A 21,715-nucleotide genomic window follows, 5' to 3' on the forward strand; every position below is an offset into this window, starting at 1 on the left:
TTGATATGAATTTTGATATTTATGAAAATAATTTAATTTTGTAAAACAATTTCATTAAAGTCCTTAAAATAATTGATTTTATGCGGAGAAATTTGTTGGTTATCAAGATAATTGAATTCTTTTGCATAATTACTTAAAAATTATTGAAAATAATTGATTTTCTGCGACGAAAAAAATAGGGGAAATTTAGGGGAAATTTTCAAAATAGGGTACACGTTTAGGGGCCAAAATTAAAAACAGGGGACTTTTAGGGAAATAGGGGACAGACTGTGAAGCCTGATATAAAATAAAATTTTTCTTTCATTAAAATAATTACTTTCAATGAAAAATAATTATTTTCCAATTAGAATTGGACCCTTTAATATCGTTACCCTATATAATAATGTAAAAAAAAATTTTCAGAAAACAACTAATTTTTTGGAGGTGAGAGGTGATAAAATGCCTTAAACAATAAACAAGAATTAAAAATTAAATTTACACATACCATTAAAACATAAGGAGCAAGTGGTGTAAGTAAAACTTGTTCCATCTGGACCTTTGACAACACTCAGTCCACCATCCCCGTTGCTGGTTCGACCACCTCGATTTCTTAAACGAATTGCATATTTAACATTCTCCTTTATTGGTATCGACTTATTAAATTTCAAGTCCATAACCTCATCACTGCACTCTTCAGCGCTAAAAGAGCCCCTTATGAAATCCAAGCTCATCCACCGTTGTGTATTATAGGGATCGTTTCCAGTATTGTTTTGCTAAAAAACAATTAATTCAGATTCTGTTCTAATTCAAATTTACAGGCGATAAAAATTATTCACTTTTACTTAACTTCAATAGTAGTAAATTGACTATATCAAGGGCACGGACCATGAGAAAGTCCCAGTCAGCGATAGGACGGTCACAAATGAGAAGGGGAAATTTTACCCTTTCCCCTTTGTGATTGTCCAAGCGCTCTCTGGGTTTTTCTCAAGGTTAGTGCGTCTGATAATTACTTATTGTTATGTGAAAAGTTAAAAACACTACTCACGCCATCCAACAGTTCCAATTCATAATCATATCCTCCAACTCCACCATATACACCAACACCAGCTATTGTGATTCCGGGTCTGTCTACTGAAAAGCAAATAGCGTCTGCAGCACCATTGCCAGTGTTCCATGATCTCGTTTGATTCACTCTAGCAAATCTTGAGGGTGTTGTGTATAAAATTCTCCCGCAAGCAATTTGAAATTCATCCTCTGTTCCATTAGATTGTGCGGCCAATTCAGCAATGACTTTCGCCAATAAATGACAGCAATGTAGCACAAGGTCAGGAAGTGATTGACAACTTTCATCGCAAAGACGTCTTTTCACTGGTATTAATGTTAAATCCAAAAGTCGATCAAGAACATCACGAAAAGACCAATTTAACATTTCATTTTCTGTACTCTCAATTTGTGATTTATGATTAATTTGCTCAACGAGAATTGGATAATGATGGGATTCTGTAGAATTCATCATTAATAAGCTCGTATTATCGGACGGACTCAATTGACGTTTAACATTATCACTACTGTCCATGACATTGTTCAAAATTGGAAATGTAGTTCTTAAACGAACAGTTGAATTGCAAAGTGACGCAAGAACAGCCGAAAGAAGACGATCTTTTGACGTTATCCCTTGTTCCTGAAAAAAATATTAAATTACAAAAAACATCTTGCAATAATTGTTTTAAATTTTTATAGTTAATTATTGAATTCTTTTCAAGTTCTTGTTACCTTATCAATTTTTGATAGAAGTTCACATAAGGAAGTCCACTTTAAATAGGCAGTAGGATAAAATGCATGGTAACAAGCTACGAAAGTTTTATGACATTCTTCCAACACTGTATTTGCCATTTTTATGAAAAGCTGATTCGAACCTAAAAAGTTATTACAATTAAATATGTCACATATTCACATTTGGAATTCTAGAAACTTGATAAGAAAATTTAGTTTTAAATAAACATTTACTTTTACTGAACCGTGTTTTGCTTTTGCCTTTCTTGTTAATGCTTATTGAGTCTGAAAGAATTTGTTGAATCAATGTGCGCAGTTCTACTGTACATTCTGCTAATTTCACAGATTCGGCTGGGGCTTTCTTAACAACTGCAATAAACAAAACATACGTCACTTATATATTAATATTATAATAACTTATTGTATTTTTCACAGGGTTGCCACGCTTTTGCTCTTTTCAAATTCCCTGACTTTTCAAGATTAAAAAACGGAATTTTTCCAGGTTTTTAATACGAAAATTATTCGAAAATATCAATAACTTCATTTTTAAATAAATATTCAATCATTATTATTTTTTCATATAGAAATAAAAATTTCAAATTCAATAACTTATAAGAATATTATTGTAAAACATGAAGAAAGCAATAACTCCGAGTCTTCGACTCGGAGTAATCGCTTTCTTCATGTTTTATAATAATTAAAACTTGCTACTTTGTTACTGTAACTTCTTCAAAAATTATTTTCATCATTACGATTATTCATTTCTAAAATATTCAACTAAAATTCTTCTTTAGGTCAATTTTTTTAAATAATTTTTGAAAAAATTCTTTGAGAATTTTCAAATTCTTTTTTTTACAATTTAATTTTATGAAATTTTGATTATTCTGACATTCCTCAATTAAATGTATTAAAAATTAAAAACTTTAAATAATTTTTAAAAAATTCCATTAAATTTTTTGAAAAAACTTAATTCTACACAATTTTTAATTAAAAGTATGAAAAGTTTAAATTTTCAAAAATTTTAATTTGAAACCTTTTGAAAATTAAATTATTTCAAAAAATCAACGCTATAATGCCTTCAATATTCAATTATAATCTAAAATTTTAACTGAAATTCATTTTTAAATCTATATTTATTAAAACATTCTACGAGAATTCAATTATTTAACTACAAAAATTAATATTTTATTAAATAATTAAACGATTTTTAAAATTGAATTTTCATACAGAATTTTATCAACAAAATTTTTAAATATAATTTAATTCTCTTGACAAATTTTAATAAAATTTTTAAGAATAATTACATTTTTCAAGGAATTCGATGAAAATTGTATTAAAAATAATTAAAATTCTGCCAAGAATTTTATTATAATTTTTGAAAAGAATTAAATTTCGGAGAGGAATTTTATTTTTTATAAAGATAATTGGAAATTTTTACGAGAATTTTTGTAAATTTTTGAACATAATTAGATTTCTGCGAAGAATTAGAATACTTTTAAAAATAATTGAATTCCTGAGGCGAATTTCATTAAAATTTCTTTTTAAATAATTGAATTCTTTTGTGAAATTTTATTTAAATAGTAGACATTGAAAATAATTGAATTTTGACAAATTTTTGAAATACTTTATATTTCTTCGAAAAATTTTATGAAAATTATTTTTAAAAAAATTCTATTGTTACAAAGAATTTCATTATCTATTAAAATAATTCAACTTTTTGAAGAAATTTAATTAAAAATGCATTGAAAATAATACTTAAATTGTAATAAATAAATTGTAGCAAAAGTTTTTAAAAATAATAGAATTTCTTTGCTGAATTTTAATAAAATTTTTAAGAATAATTTCATTTTATGAGAAATTTGATGAAAATTGTATTAAAAATAATTGAAATTCTGCCATGAATTTTATTATAATTTTTGAAAATAATTGAATTTCGGAGAGGATTTTTATTTTTTAGAAAGATAATTGAAATTCTGCCAAGAATTTTTGTAAATTTCTGAACATAAGTAGATTTTTGCGTTAAATTTTTTTCTTGATAATTCAATTCTTGTGAAAAATTTTATTTTTAAAAAGAATTAAATTCTTTGGAAGAATTTTATTAAAATTTCTTAAATAATTGAATTGCTTCGAAGAATTTTATTTTTTACGAAAATAATTGAATTGTTTCGAAGATTTTTACAACATTTTTGACAATAATTATTTTCCTAGGAAGGGACGCATGATTATTCCCCAAATGTCATTTTTCCGAAATGTCATTTTACCGAACTGCACTTTTGCGAATAGTCATTTTTGCGAAATGTCATTTTCACGAATAGTCATTTTTGCGAAAAGCCATTTTTGCGAATAGTAATTTTTGCGAAAAGCCATTTTTACGAATTTTCATTTTTGCGAATTGTCATTTTTGCGAATCGCCATTTTTACGAATTGTCACTTTTGCGAATCGACATTTTTACGAATTGTCACTTTTGCGAATCGACATTTTTACGAAATGTCATTTTTGAGAATAGCCATTTTTGTGAAAAGTAATTTTTACGAATTGTCGTTTTTGCGAATTGTCATTTTTGCGAAAAGCTATTTTTGCGAATTGTCATTTTTGCGAAATTTCATTTTTGAGAAATGTCATTTATGCGAATTGTCACTTTTGAGAATCGCCATTTTTACGAATTGTCACTTTTCCGAAAAGTCATTTTTGCGAATTGTCATTTTTGCGAAAAATACAATAGTAAACTTGTAGTATATATAGATTCACTATTGTATTTTTCGCAAAAATGTCAATTCGCAAAAATGACTTTTCGGAAAAGTGACAATTCGTAAAAATGGCGATTCGCAAAAGTGACAATTCGCATAAATGACATTTCTCAAAAATGAAATTTCGCAAAAATGACAATTCGCAAAAACGACAATTCGTAAAAATTACTTTTCGCAAAAATGACATTTCGTAAAAATGTCGACTCGCAAAAGTGACAATTCGTAAAAATGGCGATTCGTAAAAATGTCGATTCGCAAAAGTGACAATTCGTAAAAATGGCGATTCGCAAAAATGACAATTCGCAAAAATGAAAATTCGTAAAAATGACTTTTCGCAAAAATTACTATTCGCAAAAATGGCTTTTCGCAAAAATGACTATTCGTAAAAATGACATTTCGCAAAAATGGCTTTTCGCAAAAATGACAATTCGCAAAAGTGCAGTTCGGTAAAATGACATTTGGGGAATAATCATGCGCCCCTCCTAGGAAGAATGTTACATTTTACAAAAAAAAAATTGTATTCTATGATCAATTTTGTTATAATTTTTAAAATTTATAAAGCATTTTATCAAAATTAAAAAAAAATAATTCTCGAAAATTTTATTCATATAAAAATACATTATATTATAAATAGAAATAAATAATAAATAAATAATAAATATTTTATTATGTATTTATAAATTGAATTCCCATAAAAAATGTATTATTTGTGAAAATAATTAAATTCTTAAGAAGAATTGTATATTGAAAATAATTGAATTGTATAGGAAAATTTATTAAAATTTTGTTTAAATAATTCAATTCTTTTAAAAAATTGTATTAAAATAGTAGATATTAAAAATAATTGAAATGAGGAAAATTTTTGAAAATAATTGAATTTCTTTGCTGAATTTTAATAAAATTTTTAAGAATAATTTCATTCTTCGAGGAATTCCATTAAAATTGTATTAAAAATTAAAAATAATTGAAAGTCTGTGATGAGTTGTATTGTGTATTTATGAAAATAATTGAATCCCTGTAAAAAATGTTATCATTTATAAAAATCATTGAATAATAATTTTAAATTAAAATTTGTTAGAAATCTTTAAAAACAGGCGAAATTCCAGAAATTTTTTTAAATTCCATTCTATTTCCAGATTTTTCATACCCTTTTCTAAATTCCATACCTTTTCAAGGTTTTCCAGGATTTTCAAACTCTGTGGCAACCATGATTTCAGGAAGAATCGGACAAAGAATATTATCGAAAGTTAGTGACTCGAGTGAATTTGAGTACTCGAATTTTAATGTGTCCGATTCCTCCTTAAATCCTAATTTTAACAATAATTAAATATGAAAAGTTACCTATATTTGGATATATCTCATTTGTATACGTTCTAAGTAATCTCAAACTTGCTTTACTGATATAAACAAGTCTTTCCAACTCCGAAATAGTGAATGATGTTAAATTCATAGTTGAATTCGCTAAATTCGCTTTCAATGTATTCCAACTCCATTGCAAAAGAGATATTAACGATTTGAAACACTCCTGCAACAAAAAGGGCATTAATACGACTTTTTTTCCCCTGATTTCCAGACAAAATTTTCACTTTTCCCCTGACCCTAAACAATATTCTGATTCACTCTAAAAATTATTAGATACTCAAGAAAATGTTCTTATTACATTTATTTACAAATTTCTTCAAAAACATCAATAACTTCTAAATTTTAACCTTCTAATAGAATAATACTAATGTTTTATAAATGTAAAAATTTTCTCCAATTTTTTGAAATCACTTACCTTACTTACTGCTTTACTAAATTCTTTACTGAGTATGTAAACAGGTTCAATTTGATCTTTTTGTGTGTTTAGACTTTGATTCTCAGGCGTAATAATTCGATAGAGCAATTGTGGAATTTGACCAGCGTTTACATCCGTTCCATTATTTGATCTCTTCGATGATTTAAAATTAAAGACTATCCTGCAAATATTTATATAAAAATATGTCAAATTATGTAAATTCTGAGCACATATAATCAGTGAAATTTTATATGAAATGTAACTAACTGATCTTCGGATGTAACAACAACTTGTCCTCCCGAACCGCAATCACTTGAAGGTCCACTTACTCTTGCCCAAGCAACATACCATCTATTTGCTTGTAAATTTACTGGTTCATCAAATAAAATTGCACTCTTCTGTCTTGGTCCACATTCATATGGCATTTCTTCTGTTTCTGCCAGGAGTTCACCATCAACTTCTTGATCGCCACCATCCAATCCGATATCAAATAACTGTTGAATTTCAATACTTTTAATTTCTTCGAATGAAGTGATTGTTTTTTTAATAATAACATTTTTGTTGACACAAAAATTTAATTTTGTGTTTCCCTAACTTTTCCCTGATTTCCAGAAAAATTTTCACTTTTTCCCTGACCCTAAAGAATATTCTGCGATTCACTCTAAAAATTATCTATCTCTCTAAAATTATCACTCTAAAAATAAATACTTTATTCTTTCTATTTCGTTCCTCAAAGATCATACAGATTCATATCTAAAAGAATAATTTTGTTTAAATTAGGCCTCAACGACTTTATTCGAAATCACCCTTTTCTATAATGTTCACCACATTCTGCAAACTCAGTTACGTAAACGACTATATTTGTTGGTCCAGAAAGTTATGCGAAATTCACGGACTTAGTTTTTTCAGCGTGATAATAACACAATAATAATTAAATAAATGATAAATACGACAAATTATAATAATTAAAACAGTTTTTAAAAAATACTTTCATTTTATCAAATTACAAATTCAAATTCAAGTAAAATTAATTTACCTTGATTCTTGCGGCATATTCCCCACGTCCACCAAATAATCCATAACCACCTAAAAGGATGTCAGTGTCTACCATAAATCTGATAGCCTCAATTGAATGTCCGGAATATCCCCATCCACCACCATGATCTGCAATTAGTGACTTATTAAATTACACTCTAAAATCAAATAAATTCAGTTATGAAAATTAAAATAAAATAGAATAGAAATAAAAATATTTCACTATCATGTCCATAATAATACTGACAACAATTTATTAAAAAAATTAAAATAATCCTTTGCAATTTTAGTTAAAAATCTCATTCCAATAGAAAATATTTTGAAAAGAAAAATTCTAATTTTAATCATTATAAATAAGATTAGACTTTTGTCTACTCAGTATGCTTTTGTTTTTTTTTCTTTAAAAAATTTTGTCTGACAAATCGAAAATATGCAGGTATTTTTTTATATGATTTATAGTAAATAATATTATAAATTAGAAAATTTTTAAAAAATATTAAAAACTATTTTTAAATGATATTACAAATTAGAAAATTTTTAAACAATTATGATTAACAAATAAAATAAAATACCCATTTGTTTGTTATATGCTTTTTTCTATAACAAATTTCGTTTGACTGATCTAAATTATTATGCAAATTATTCTCCTTTTTATTTAAAAAAAATACTAGAAAATTAATTGTTAAAAAATTTTTATTAAGAAGAAGAAAATATACCCATTTATGCATAATTTTTATTTCTCAATAACAATATTGTTTACTCATTTTTTTCTTTTGGAAAGAAAAACATTAGATATTCCCGTTTCTTAATATTTTTGTAGAAAAATCTCAATTTTCATAAGGAAATAATTTGCATCAATTCTATTTCTTAATTTCAATTGTTTTAATAAAATTCAGTTTTTTAAAAATAAAGGAAAAAAAATGTTTATAAATTATATTTGTCAATTAGAAAATTTAATTAAAAGTGAAACTGAAAATTTTTGAATTTTTAGAAAATAAGGAAAAACATTTTATTAAAAAAAAAAATGTTCTATTAAATTTATTTACGAATATCTTTAATTGTAAAATTATTCGAAAACAATAATTTCTTTTTTAAATATTTAATTATTTAATTATTATTATTTTTCCATAGGAATTAAAATTCTTCAAAACATTCAAATTCAAATCTTTTTAAAATTAATGAACTTTAAAAATATTGTTATAAAACATAAAGATAACGATTACTCCGAGTCTTCGATTCGGAGTGTTCGATATCTTTATGTTTTATAATAATTAAAGAAGATCGAGTGTTATAATAATTATTTTATATTATAAGAATATTGTTACTGTAACTTCTTAAAAATTATTAGCATATTCTGTTATTATCTTCAATTTAAACTAAAATTCATTTTGAAATCAATTTTTATTAGAAAATTCTATGAGAATTAAATTAATTTAATACAAAAGTAAATTATTTATTGAAAAATTGAATGTTTCTTAAAATTTAATTCTTATAAAGAATTTTATTAACAAATTTTTAAATAGGTAACTGAATTCTTATGACAAATATTAATAAATTTTTTTATAATAGTTACATTTTTCAAGCAATTCGAATAAAAATAATTGAAATTCTGCCATGAATTTTAATATTTCTGAAAGTAATTGAATTATTCAGAAGAAACTTATGACAAATTTGTAAATATTTGAATTCATGGGAAATTTTTATTATTCTTGAAAATCATTAAAAGTTTGCGTACAATTTTATTAAAATTGTTTTTAAATAATTTAATTATTTTGGGTAATTTTATTAAAAATAGTCTTCGACTCGGAGTGATCGATTTCTTCATATTTTATAAAATTAATTAAATTTTATTCAATTATTTAAATACAAAAGTAAATTATTTATTGAATAATTAAATGTTTCTTTAAATTTAATTCTTATAAAGAATTTTATTAACAAATTTTTAAATAATTGAATTGTTTTGATGAATTTTAATAAAATTTTTTAGAATAGTTGCATTTTTCAAGGAATTTGATTAAAATTGTATTAAAAATAATGTAAATTCTGCGATAAGTTTTATTATTTACGAAAATAATTGAATTATCGCGAAGAAATTTATAAAAAATTTGTAAATATTTGAATTCATGCGAGATTTTTATTATTTATGAAAATAATTAAATGTTTGCGTACAATTTTATTAAAATTGTTTTTAAATACATAGTTTAATTATTTTGGCTGATTTTATTAAAATTGTAGATATTGATATTCATTGAAATGATGAAAATTTTTTAAAAAATTGAAATTTTGACAATTTTATTAAAATTTTTGAAAATAATTGAATTTCGGAGATGAATATTATTATTTATAAAAATAATTCTATAAATCCATTATTTTTAATAATTAATTAAATATATATTAACAAATTTAACTAATTTTAGAAGATTTTGAATTATTAAAATTTTTCAAAAGTCTAAGTTCATTAAAATTTTTAATTAAATTCATTAAACATTGAAATTTTATAAAATTTCAAATTAAAACCATTTGAAGTTCATTTATTCATGACAATTGTAAACGCAACTCTTTTAAAATTGAATAAATTTTGAAATATATTTAATTAAAATTATTCATTAAATAATTTATTTATTTCATGATAGTTGTTCAAGATTTAAGTTATTAAAAAAATTTTTGTCAGAAATTGAAAAAATTGAAGAATTAGAATTAAAAATTATTAGAATTCGTGGTAATTTTATAGTTTATGAGTGAAACAAAAAAGAGACAAAAATTCAGAATTTTCTTATGAAATCTCAAAATTTAAATTTTTTCAGTACTTTTAATAAAAATTCCAGACTTTTCCCTGAATTCTCTATTTTAGAATATATAATAATTATAATTATAATAATATTAATACCATATAATTCATATTTTATTTTTTTAAAAAGAAATTTAAATTAAAAATTTTAACGTTCTATTATTTTTAAAATTGCTAATTTTATTCAATAAAGTGAGTGAGAAATCAGTCGCGCGCGTAAACGCGTGAATTGTTGCTAGTAAAGGAATTAATAAGTTACATTTCCTAAATTTAGATTCATTTTTATAAAATATAATTTTTTAAATTCAGATAAATTTTGAGCAAAGAAAAAAATAATTTTTAAACTTTTCCATTTTAAATAATATTTTGGTAGTATTTTTTTTACTTACTTTCAAATCGGCTCACTGTCACAAAGTCTTCTCGATTGTAAATTTTATTATGTGTCGACTGATTACTGTCGCTTTCTTCCATAATTGTCAATTTATCATCCTGTATTTGAGTAAGTGTATCTAAACAAGACAATAAATGAATTGCTGCCTGAGAACGTGTAACAAAACAATTTGGCACCACCGGTAATGCAAGTCCTGGATTAAGAATGGACATTTCCAAACTAGGAATCACTTTTGAGTCAGCGGAAATTATATTGTACGAAGAGATTTCATTAGTTTCCGAATCAAAGGTCCAAATTACATTGTACAAAGGATCCAAATTAGCTGCGCAACGACTAAAATCAACCTGATCATTTCCGCTAAAACTATTACAGCTGCCATCACGTTTATCGATAACCAGACATTTCAATGGATTCGAATGATCGCTCTGATGAGGAATCAAAACTGAAATAAAAAAATTAAAAATTTTCAGTTGATAAAATATATAAAATATTATAAACCTTTAAAATTAAATAATAAATAGTAATGAGTATAAGTATGAAATGAAAAAAACTTACTCATACAACTTTTATTTGCCACCACGTTGCTCTTTGTTAAACTAATGAAACTAGTTTCATCAATTTTGATGTAAGTTTGATCACCGGAAGCTCCCACCCAGGTAGCTCGTCTACCCCATTCACAGCCAATATTCGGAACTTGATTTGGAAAACTATACCAAGGTTGAGATTTTTCGGATCTAACACTTGTTTGCGAGATATTTTCATCTTCAATTTCTCCTTTCATGCCTAGTTGCCCTTTCTATGTACGAGTGGAAGAATAATAATAAAAATACAAAAGTTAAAATCTTTATTACAAAAAACAGAGAATAATAATAATTATTATTATTATTATTCTCTACTGTACCTGATAAGAGCCAAAAGTGTAGACTTCTCCATTTACAGTGAGAATGACAGTGTGATTGCTGCCAGCCGCAACATGAGAAGCAGCAATCGGTAATTTCACATGAACAAGTCCTGCGTGAGCAAACAGATTACCAGCTCCAAGTTGTCCATGAATATTACTTCCAAATGTATAAACATGACCGTTTTTCAAAAGAATCACTGAAAAAATATAAATAAATATTTATAACAATTTGCAGCATAAAATATATCTTAAATTAATTAATATAAACTAGAAATTAACAGTTTTTACCAGTATGATGTAATCCGCATGATACTTGAATAACCGGAACATCATCGGGAACAGGAACTCTTGCGGGTGGTATATTTGATATTCTTATGGTATCGCCTTTTTCGGCGTCACTACCTTTATCGCCTTTCTCAGCGTCACTGCCTTTTTCTACTTCATCCGGTAAAAGATAGGAAACTCCCGATTGCAGTCGAGTTACAGTGATTTTTTGAAATTTCTCACCTTTCTCCATGTCATTTCCTTTCTCACCCTCATCTGGTACAATATTAAATACCCCTGAGGGCAGTCTAGTGACCGTTATTGTTTGAATATTCACTCTACTTCCAGCTGCAAAATTAAAGTTATTCAAATTTAACCACTAAATTATTTTAAGTATTTCTATTTCTTATATTTATTTTTAAATTTTTATAAATTTCAAATCAAATTTGTTCGACGTTCTAAATAGAATAAAACCCGCAACTGGACGAAATGTACTGAAACTTTCTGACCCCAGTGTAATGAATACCAATAAATATTTTAAAAAATACCTGATCTCTGATTATTTGAGCCTTTCAATTTTCCAACATGTTTGCTAGAACTTGAGCCAGATTTTGTTCTGTGCCGTTGCTTTCTTTCCTCCAATCGTTTGCGGAGGTATTCACGTATACTGGAACCAGCTTTTCCTATTAAGATGAAAACAAGAATTGTTATTAAAATTAATCTACTACAGAAAAAAAGATTTATTTGATGAATCAAAATTATTCGAAAATAAATTCTCAATAAAATGAAATTAATAAAAATCCAAATATGGTAAACTACTACCTTCAAAAATTAATCCCGATGGTCCAAGAACTGCCATTTCACCACCATTATCACAATTTTCCCGAGCACAAATACGACAGCAGCCACACACTGCACAACCGGAATCACCTTCTCCGCAACCACATTCTCTGTAAAAAAAAATATAACAATTCATATTATTTAGTTGAATTTCTTAATATGTAAAGTGTAATGAAAATATAATACTTAAACATCAATAACTTGTAATAGTAAATTATTCTCTTTCTGTATTCTTGCTTCAAAAACTATAAACATGACCTCAAATTTTTTGTTTCTTAGGTAGAGTAAAAGATACAGTAGTCGGCCACCTCTAAATATATATATATATATACATTATAATAATCGTAAGTTTCCTTTCAGTTAGCAAATTATCTGCATTCATTTGTTTGTTTTGAAAATTAAATTTTGTGGGTTAAGTATTGGCATTTTTTATATATTTTTTAATGTCAACCTTTTTAATGTAGAAAATACTTTACTTATTAAATTGTCTCGACTCTTTGGTAAAAAATCTAAAATTATCAAAAATTCGAAAAAATTCAAAAATCCGATTTTCTTAAAATTCAACATTTTTTCTTCTCTTTTATGGGATTTAGCTTCATTATTTTTATGCTTTTGGAAAATGCTTTACTTATTTAATCGTCTCGACTCTTTGGTAAAAAATCTAAAATTATCAAAAATTCGAAAAAATTCAAAAATCCGTTTTTCTTAAAATTCAACATTTTTTCTTCTCTTTTATGGGATTTAGCTTCATTATTTTTGTGCTTTTGGAAAATACTTTACTTATTAAATTGTCTCGACTCTTTGGTAAAAAATCTAAAATTATCAAAAATTCGAAAAAATTCAAAAATCCGTTTTTCTTAAAATTCAACATTTTTTCTTCTCTTTTATGGGATTTAGCTTCATTATTTTTGTGCTTTTGGAAAATACTTTACTTATTAAATTGTCTCGACTCTTTGGTAAAAAATCTAAAATTATCAAAAATTCAAAAAAATTTCAAAAATCCGTTTTTCTTTAAATTCAACCTTTTTTTTCTCTTTTATGGGATTTAGCTTTATTATTTTTGTGCTTTTGGAAAATATTTTACTTATCAAATTGTCTCGACTCTTTGGTAAAAAATCTAAAATTATCAAAAATTCAAAAATCCGATTTTCTTAAAATTCAACATTTTTTCCTCTCTTTTATGGGATTTAGCTTTATTATTTTTGTGCTTTTGGAAAATATTTTACTTATCAAATTGTCTCGACTCTTTGGTAAAAAATCTAAAATTATCAAAAATTCGAAAAAATTCAAAAATCCGATTTTCTTAAAATTCAACATTTTTTTCTCTCTTTTATGGGATTTAGCTTTATTATTTTTGTGCTTTTGGAAAATATTTTACTTATCAAATTGTCTCGACTCTTTGGTAAAAAATCTAAAATTATCAAAAATTCAAAAATCCGATTTTCTTAAAATTCAACATTTTTTCCTCTCTTTTATGGGATTTAGCTTCATTATTTTTGTGCTTTTGGAAAATACTTTACTTATCAAATTGTCTCGACTCTTTGGTAAAAAATCTAAAACTATCAAAAATTCGAAAAAATTCAAAAATCCGATTTTCTTAAAATTCAACATTTTTTCTTCTCTTTTATGGGATTTAGCTTTATTATTTTTGTGCTTTTGGAAAATATTTTACTTATCAAATTGTCTCGACTCTTTGGTAAAAAATCTAAAATTATCAAAAATTCGAAAAAATTCAAAAATCCGATTTTCTTAAAATTCAACATTTTTTCCTCTCTTTTATGGGATTTAGCTTTATTATTTTTGTGCTTTTGGAAAATATTTTACTTATCAAATTGTCTCGACTCTTTGGTAAAAAATCTAAAATTATCAAAAATTCGAAAAAATTCAAAAATCCGATTTTCTTAAAATTCAACATTTTTTCCTCTCTTTTATGGGATTTAGCTTCATTATTTTTGTGCTTTTGGAAAATACTTTACTTATCAAATTGTCTCGACTCTTTGGTAAAAAATGTAAAATTATCAAAAATTCGAAAAAATTCAAAAATCCGATTTTCTTAAAATTCAACATTTTTTCTACTTGTTTATGGGATTAAGCTTCATTATTTTTGTGCTTTTGGAAAATACTTTACTTATTTAATAGTCTCGACTCTTTGGTTAAAAATCTAAAATTATCAAAAATTCGAAAAAATTCAAAAATTCGAATTTCTTAAAATTCAACATTTTTTCTTCTCTTTTATAAGATTTAGCTTTATTATTTTTGTGCTTTTGGAAAATACTTTACTTATTTAATAGTCTCGACTCTTTGGTTAAAAATCTAAAATTATCAAAAATTCGAAAAAATTCAAAAATTCGAATTTCTTAAAATTCAACATTTTTTCTTCTCTTTTATAAGATTTAGCTTTATTATTTTTGTGCTTTGGGAAAATACTTTACTTATTAAATTGTCTCGGCTCTTTGGTAAAAAATCTAAAATTATCAAAAATTCGAAAAAATTCAAAAATCCGATTTTCTTAAAATTCAACATTTTTTCCTCTCTTTTATGGGATTAAGCTTTATTATTTTTGTGCTTTTGGAAAATGCTTTACTTATTGAATAGTCCGGACTCTTTGGTAAAAAATTTAAAATTATCGAAAATGATCAAAAATTCAAAAATTCGAATTTCTTAAAATTCAACATTTTTTCTTCTCTTTTATGCCATTTAGCTTTATTATTATTTGAATTTCTATTAAAGAGAAAACTGGAAAACTGAAAAATTTTAGAAACTTTTAAAAATTCCAGGCCTTTCCCATGATTTTCCTGATTTCCAGAAGCCTTTTAAAAATTCCATACCATTTCCATGATTTCCTGATTCTGTTGGAACCCTGCTTTTGTCTGACTTTCTTCTAAATTATCGAATTGAGTGATTTCTGGTGTGAATTTGGTTAAGTTTTGAAATGATTAATTTCTATTTGAATTCGTTTTTTTGAATTTAGAAAATCTGATGTTAATTTAATTCATTTTTCGTTATGCACGGCAAAAAATGTTTAGCTGGATAAACTACAGATTCCACTTTAGTAGCGAAATTTTTCAGTGCTTCAATTAATACTTTCGCTATTCTAGAGAAACTTATCGCGATTTCAAGTAAAACTTTTTTCAGTGTGTAATAATTATTATTTCTTTAAAAAGTATTTAAATTAAAATGGCTTTATAAAATAAGCAATGCAAAAGATGACCCAGATACTAATTGAAATTGTTCTAGCCATAGTTTAAGTCTAGTAATGTAAATTGTATATAAATTGAGACCATTAAGTGAAATTATTTGAATTTTAGTTAGTTAAATCTCTTTGTTAGGTAATAATAATTATTTCTTAAAAATTTTTTAAATTGTTTAAAATAAGCAGTTCCATACAACATTCCCGCGCGGATAGTGTGGCTAGTTATGAATAACCACAAAACTAGCCACACTATCCGCACATTGAAACTGAATTTAGAAGAAAGTGGAAATAAAATTGAATACTTAGACTTACTGTCCAGGATTTCTGTCAGGTCGGATGCTGCTGAGACAGGATATACTGTAGCCCGTGCATTCTCGACAAACTGTACACACCATGCAATCTCTTTGCCTCCATTGGTGCTTTCCTGGAGAACACATACCTCTTGCTTCTTCCCAATCCTCTGCAGGTTCTAAATTAAGCACAACAAAATATATCAAATTAGGTTTTAATAATGTTTTAAACAATTATGCTAATTTACTTTATTCTAAAGAACAAATGAAATTAATTAAATAATAAAAAAATTACCATCTTCTACAGCACCCAATTCATCTTCACCAGGCCCAGCACCATTTTCCGTATCCATGAACGTCACTTCCTTCACAAATGTCTGCCCAACAGTAAAATCACGACCACACTGTCCCTTGTTATTAATACCAAATGTATACAAATGCCCTTTATTTGTTAATACGGCTGCATGAGCTTTTCCTAAGGAAACTTGCACCACAAATACGTCTTTGAGATTCGAAACGAAACCCGTCGATCCATCGCAATGCAAACAATCTTTGCCAAACATTAATAAAGAACCTTCCTTTGTCACAAGAGCTGTTGTTCCATTGTTACATGCCGAATTAACAATCACCTGGCTTTCGACTTTTGTTATTTTCTTTGGCTTCATTGCCTTTGCCGGCCGTCGCACTTTAACTGCAAAGCAATTAATAATCGTTAATATAATTCAAATAATTACTATTATTAACTTACATTATCGTCGGAAATTATCGAAAACATTCCAATTTTTAAATCACAATTTTATACATTAGAAAATAAAAACTTCAAATAATTTCAAAAAAGTTCCATTAAACTTTTTTCAAAAAATTAAATCTATACAATTTTCAGTTAAAAGTATGAAAAATTTAAACTTTCAAAATTTAATTATTTCCAACAAAATCACGCTATAATACTTCCTCTCTAAATTTATAATAAGTAAAAATGCTTTTTGCTTTTGAATTAGTAAATGTTACTATTAAATTAGTAGAAACGACTATTTATTGGTAAAATCTACTAATTTCAAAAGCAAAAAGTCAGTCACTAATTCAAATTAGAAACAATTTTTTCTAATTCAAATTTAGAGTTTAATATTCAATTATTATCTAAAATGTTAACTGAAATTTATATTTAAATCAATTTCTATTCGAAAATTCTACGAGAATTTAATTATTTAAATGCAAAAAGTAAATAATTTATTAAATAATTGAATGTTTCTTAAAACTGAACTCTCATAAAGAATTTAATCAATAAATTTGTAAATAATTAAAACTCTTTTGACGTATTTTTAAGAATTTTTTAAGATTTTAAATAAATTAAAAATTTTTAAGAATAATTTCATTATTCGAAAAATTCGATTAAAATTGTACTAAAAATAATTGAATCTCTGTAAAAAAAAAATTTGATTGAATTCAGAAAAGTTTTTGAAAAAAATTTGAAATTTTGCAAAGAATTTTATTACAATTTTTTTAAATAATTGAATTTCTGCAATAATTTGTAACTTCCCCAAAATTAAATTTTTTTTAGTGTTTTTAACTAAAATTCTTCTATAGATCTATTATTTTTAATAATTTTCGAAAAAGTTCTTTGAGAACTTTTAAATTCATTTATTTTTCAATTAAAAAAAAGATTTCAAAAAAATTAATTCTTCTACAGAACTTTGTTAATTAAAAGTATGAAATATTCAAACTTTCAAAGATTTTAATATATAAAACCTTTTCAAATATTCAAGTATTTCTAAAAATTCACGCTTTAATGCTTTTAATATTCAATTATTAATTAAAATTTCAATTGAAATTTTTTTTTAAATAACTGAATTCTTTTTAACAATTTTATTAAAATACTAAATACTAAATATTAAAAATATGTAATTAATAGAGAAAAATTTTTGAAAATAATTGAAATTTTGCCAAGAATTTTCTTAAAATTTTCAAAAATAGTTGAATTTCAGAGAAGAATTGAATTATTTATAAAGATAATTGAAATTATGAGGAGAATTTTTTTTAAATTTTTGACTATACCTAATTGAATTTCTGCGAAGAATTTTATAACTTTTGAAAAAACAATTGAATTCTTGAGACGAATTTTAATAAAATATTTCTTTTTAAATAATTGAATTCTTTTGTGAAATTTCATTGAAATAATAGATATTGAAAATAATTGAATTTTGATAAATTGTTGAAATTAATTAAATTTCTACAAAGAATTTTATTAAAATTATTTTGAAAAAAATGAATTGCTAAAAAGAATTACATTAAAATTTTTGAAAATAATTTAATTTTTTTAAAGAAAATTTAATTAAAAATGTATTGAAAACAATACTTATATTCTAATAAATAAAATATGAGGAAGGCTTTTTAAAATAATTGAATTTCTTTGATGAATTTTAATAAAATTTTTAAGAATAATTACATTTTTCGAGAAATTTAATTAAAATTGTATTAAAAATAATTGAAATTTTGCGATGAGTTTTATTATTTATGAAAATAATTTAATTCTTGACGAGAAGTTTTAAAAAATTTTGAAATTAATTAAATTTCTGCAAAGTATTTTATTACTTTTCAAAAGAATTGAATTCTTGTGATGAATTTTGATATTTATCAAAATAATTGAATGTTGGAAAAGAATTTTATTAAAATTCCTTATAATAATTGATTTTATGGGAAGAATTTATGCGATTTTGTTGTTTATCAAGGATAATTGAATTCTTTTGCAAAATTACTTGAAAATTTTTGAAAATAATTGATTTTCTGCGACGAATTAAATGTTATTTATGAAAATATTTGAATTATTGCAACGAATTTTATTGTTTTATTGAATAATTAAATGTTTCTTAAAATTGAATTCTTCCTCAAGTTTTAATAAAATTTTTAATAATAATTGCATTTTTCAAGGAATTTATTTAAAATTGTATTAAAAATTGAAATTCTGCGATGAAAATAATTGAATTCGTATAAATGAGATTTTATTATTTATGAAAATAATTGAATCTTTTTGTAGAATTGTATCAACAAGTTTTTTCTATAATTAAATCTGTTGATAAATTTTATGAAAATAGTAAATATTTAAAAACATTGAATTGCGAAAAACTTTTGAAAATAATTGAAATTTTGAAAAGAATTTTATTTAAATTTTTGAAAATAATTGAATTTTTGGCGAAAAATTTTGCTATTTATAAAAATAATTGAATTCTTGACTAGATATTTATTAAAATTTATAAAAATAAATGAATTCGTGCAAAGTATTTTATTAAATTTTGTTTAAATAATTGAAATTTTGCCAAGAATTTAATTAAAATTTTTGACAATAATTGAATTCTTGAGAAGAATTTTGATGTTTATCGAAATAATTGAATTTTGGAAAAGAATTTCATTAAAAATCTTTAAAATAATTGATTTTATGGGGAGAATTTTGTTGGTTATCAAGATAATTGAATTCTTTTGCAGAATTACTTAAAAATTATTGAAAATAATTGATTTCCTGCGACGAAAAAAAAAAAATTCTATATTAGTCCCAAAAGTAGCACTCACTACTCTCTCCATCCTCTCCCCGTCGGGAAGTTCCGGCGAAAAGAACAGAACCATCATCGAGAACAAAAATAGCATGATAGCCTTCGTGACCCACGGAGAAATCAACAACTTTCGCATCTTTTCCTAATGCCATTTCAAGCCATCTATTTGGTCTTGTATTCAATTTCATTCCAAGGCAATTTCCCTTTCCTGTATAGAGCAACTTTCCAGAAATCGTTCTTAGCAGAGCAAATTCTTTGCCTGCTGCCACTGAGGCAATTTCATCATCGTATCCAGGATTAAGAACATGAGCTGTTTGATCCTCATCAAAGAAAGCGTAACCAAACACATCTATACCTTGTTTTGCAAATTTCAATGGAAGCTCAGACGTTACGTTAACAGTATTCCTCAATGTGTTTATCGTTCGAATAACAAAACCCTCCTAAAAATGAAAAATTATTTCCAAGACATTTCTAATTAGAAAAATGTAAAACGTAACTAAAATTAATAAACTCTAATCGTAGGTTTATTTTTATATTAAAAAAATAATATTTTTAGTCCCTTTTCTTAAAATGCAAATCAAGACTTACATCCTTTCCAGCTGTCAACATTCCCAGATTCTCACCATCGGAAAACATAACCGAGGAAGACCAGTCTTTACCCTCCAAAACGGCTTTACCTTTAATTGAAAGTAACTCAGTATCCAGTATCAGCAACTCATACTGATTTTTAGGTGCGCATTTAAAATACAAGGAATTCTGTAAAAAAAATGAAATATAAATATAAATATTTAAACAGCTAAACAATTTACAAATACACGATCTTAAATCTTGCTCACATTTGCATAACCTAGCCAGCCAATTTCTGAAGGATAAAAATCAGATTTATGAGCATAAATGTGACCCCAGATTGTTCCTCCATATCCACTGCCAATCTTAATCAGACCTTGATTTGTATGAAGATACAAGTACTTTCCATCACTGACAAAACTTTTTCCATTCAATATTACATTGTTCATATCATTTGGTAATTTGAGGGCAGAAGTGTTAACCTTGGAATTTTTAGGTACTCCATAAGTTATCCAATCGCGTCTTGCAAGTTTACCAAAAAACACAGAGTGGACACTTCTTTGTAGCGAAATTAGTACATATGGCATCTAAAATAATAAAAATAACACTTTAAACTTATTGCAATTTCAAAATAAATCAACTGCAGACTTCGCACTCGATAATTAATTTTAAAAAAGTAGCTTTCAAACTAAAAAAAGTGGTAAAAAAGTAGGTATCGTAAAATTAAACTTGACGACGAAAAAAACACGTTTTAGAAACTTCACCAAACCGACAAAAATTCCATTCTATATTTTATTTTTCTAATTTTCATCAAAAATATTTACTTTTTTCTTTTCCTGCTAATAAATTCAATTCCTGCAACGAATTTTATTATTCATGAAAGAATTTAAATATTTATAAAAATAATTTCATTCTTGACAAGAATTTTATAAATATTTTTAAATAATTCATTTCTCTCGACTAATTTTATGCAAATTCTAATTTAAATAATTGAATTAAAGAGAAATTTTTATTATTCGTGAAAATAATTCAATTCTTACCTACGGAGATTTTTACAAAAAATTTTTTAAATAATTGAATTCTGTTTGAAAATTTTATGAAAATAAGATCTTATTGAAAATTATTGAATTGCGAAAAGATTTTAAAAGTAATTAAATTTTACAAAAAATTCTATTAAAATTTTTGACAATAATTTGGTATTTTATTAAATTTTTTTGAAAATAATTGAAAATAATTCCCAAAAAGCATTTTATTATTTATGAAAATAATTGAATTCTTGTGAAGGATTTTATTAGAATTGTTTAAAATAATTGAATTTCCAAGAAGAAATTTATTACTTTTAAAAATAATTGAATTCTTGTGATAGTAAATATTGTTATTTATGAAAAAATTGAATTTTGCAAAGAATTTTATTAAAATGCCTCAAAATAATAGAATTTCTGAGAATAATATTTTATTATTTATCGACATAATTGAGTTCATCAAAGAATTAAAAAGAAGCATTTTTTTTAAATAATTGATTTTTTGTAAGGAAATTGAAATCAAATTTTTAAGAATAATTACATTTTTTCAGCAATTCCTGTAAAATTGTATTAAAAAAATAATTGAAATCCTGCTATGAATTTTA

At 24.7% G+C, this 21,715-nt stretch overlaps 1 protein-coding gene across 3 annotated transcripts in view; it reads right to left on the reverse strand.

The window, feature by feature from the left end:
- LOC122497957 (E3 ubiquitin-protein ligase MYCBP2) overlaps positions 1 to 21,715 on the reverse strand; it is a 292,773-nt gene that overhangs the window by 264,913 nt on the left and 6,145 nt on the right. For all 3 annotated transcript variants that reach the window (XM_043605399.1, XM_043605400.1, XM_043605398.1), the window contains exons 6-24: positions 20,358 to 20,675; positions 20,110 to 20,277; positions 19,541 to 19,961; positions 16,275 to 16,670; positions 16,002 to 16,158; positions 12,479 to 12,606; positions 12,205 to 12,339; positions 11,681 to 12,004; positions 11,393 to 11,589; positions 11,047 to 11,287; positions 10,490 to 10,933; positions 7,314 to 7,441; positions 6,545 to 6,771; positions 6,278 to 6,458; positions 5,842 to 6,025; positions 1,987 to 2,121; positions 1,753 to 1,895; positions 1,025 to 1,660; positions 485 to 752 (exon numbers count right to left, since the gene is read on the reverse strand). In XM_043605399.1, the coding sequence (XP_043461334.1) occupies positions 485 to 752; positions 1,025 to 1,660; positions 1,753 to 1,895; positions 1,987 to 2,121; positions 5,842 to 6,025; positions 6,278 to 6,458; positions 6,545 to 6,771; positions 7,314 to 7,441; positions 10,490 to 10,933; positions 11,047 to 11,287; positions 11,393 to 11,589; positions 11,681 to 12,004; positions 12,205 to 12,339; positions 12,479 to 12,606; positions 16,002 to 16,158; positions 16,275 to 16,670; positions 19,541 to 19,961; positions 20,110 to 20,277; positions 20,358 to 20,675 (4,831 nt within the window). The remainder of the gene's footprint in view (positions 1 to 484; positions 753 to 1,024; positions 1,661 to 1,752; positions 1,896 to 1,986; positions 2,122 to 5,841; positions 6,026 to 6,277; positions 6,459 to 6,544; positions 6,772 to 7,313; positions 7,442 to 10,489; positions 10,934 to 11,046; positions 11,288 to 11,392; positions 11,590 to 11,680; positions 12,005 to 12,204; positions 12,340 to 12,478; positions 12,607 to 16,001; positions 16,159 to 16,274; positions 16,671 to 19,540; positions 19,962 to 20,109; positions 20,278 to 20,357; positions 20,676 to 21,715) is intronic.

Source organism: Leptopilina heterotoma, unplaced genomic scaffold (assembly GCF_015476425.1).
Source record: "Leptopilina heterotoma isolate Lh14 unplaced genomic scaffold, ASM1547642v1 Lhet_14, whole genome shotgun sequence".
NCBI lineage: Eukaryota > Metazoa > Arthropoda > Insecta > Hymenoptera > Figitidae > Leptopilina > Leptopilina heterotoma.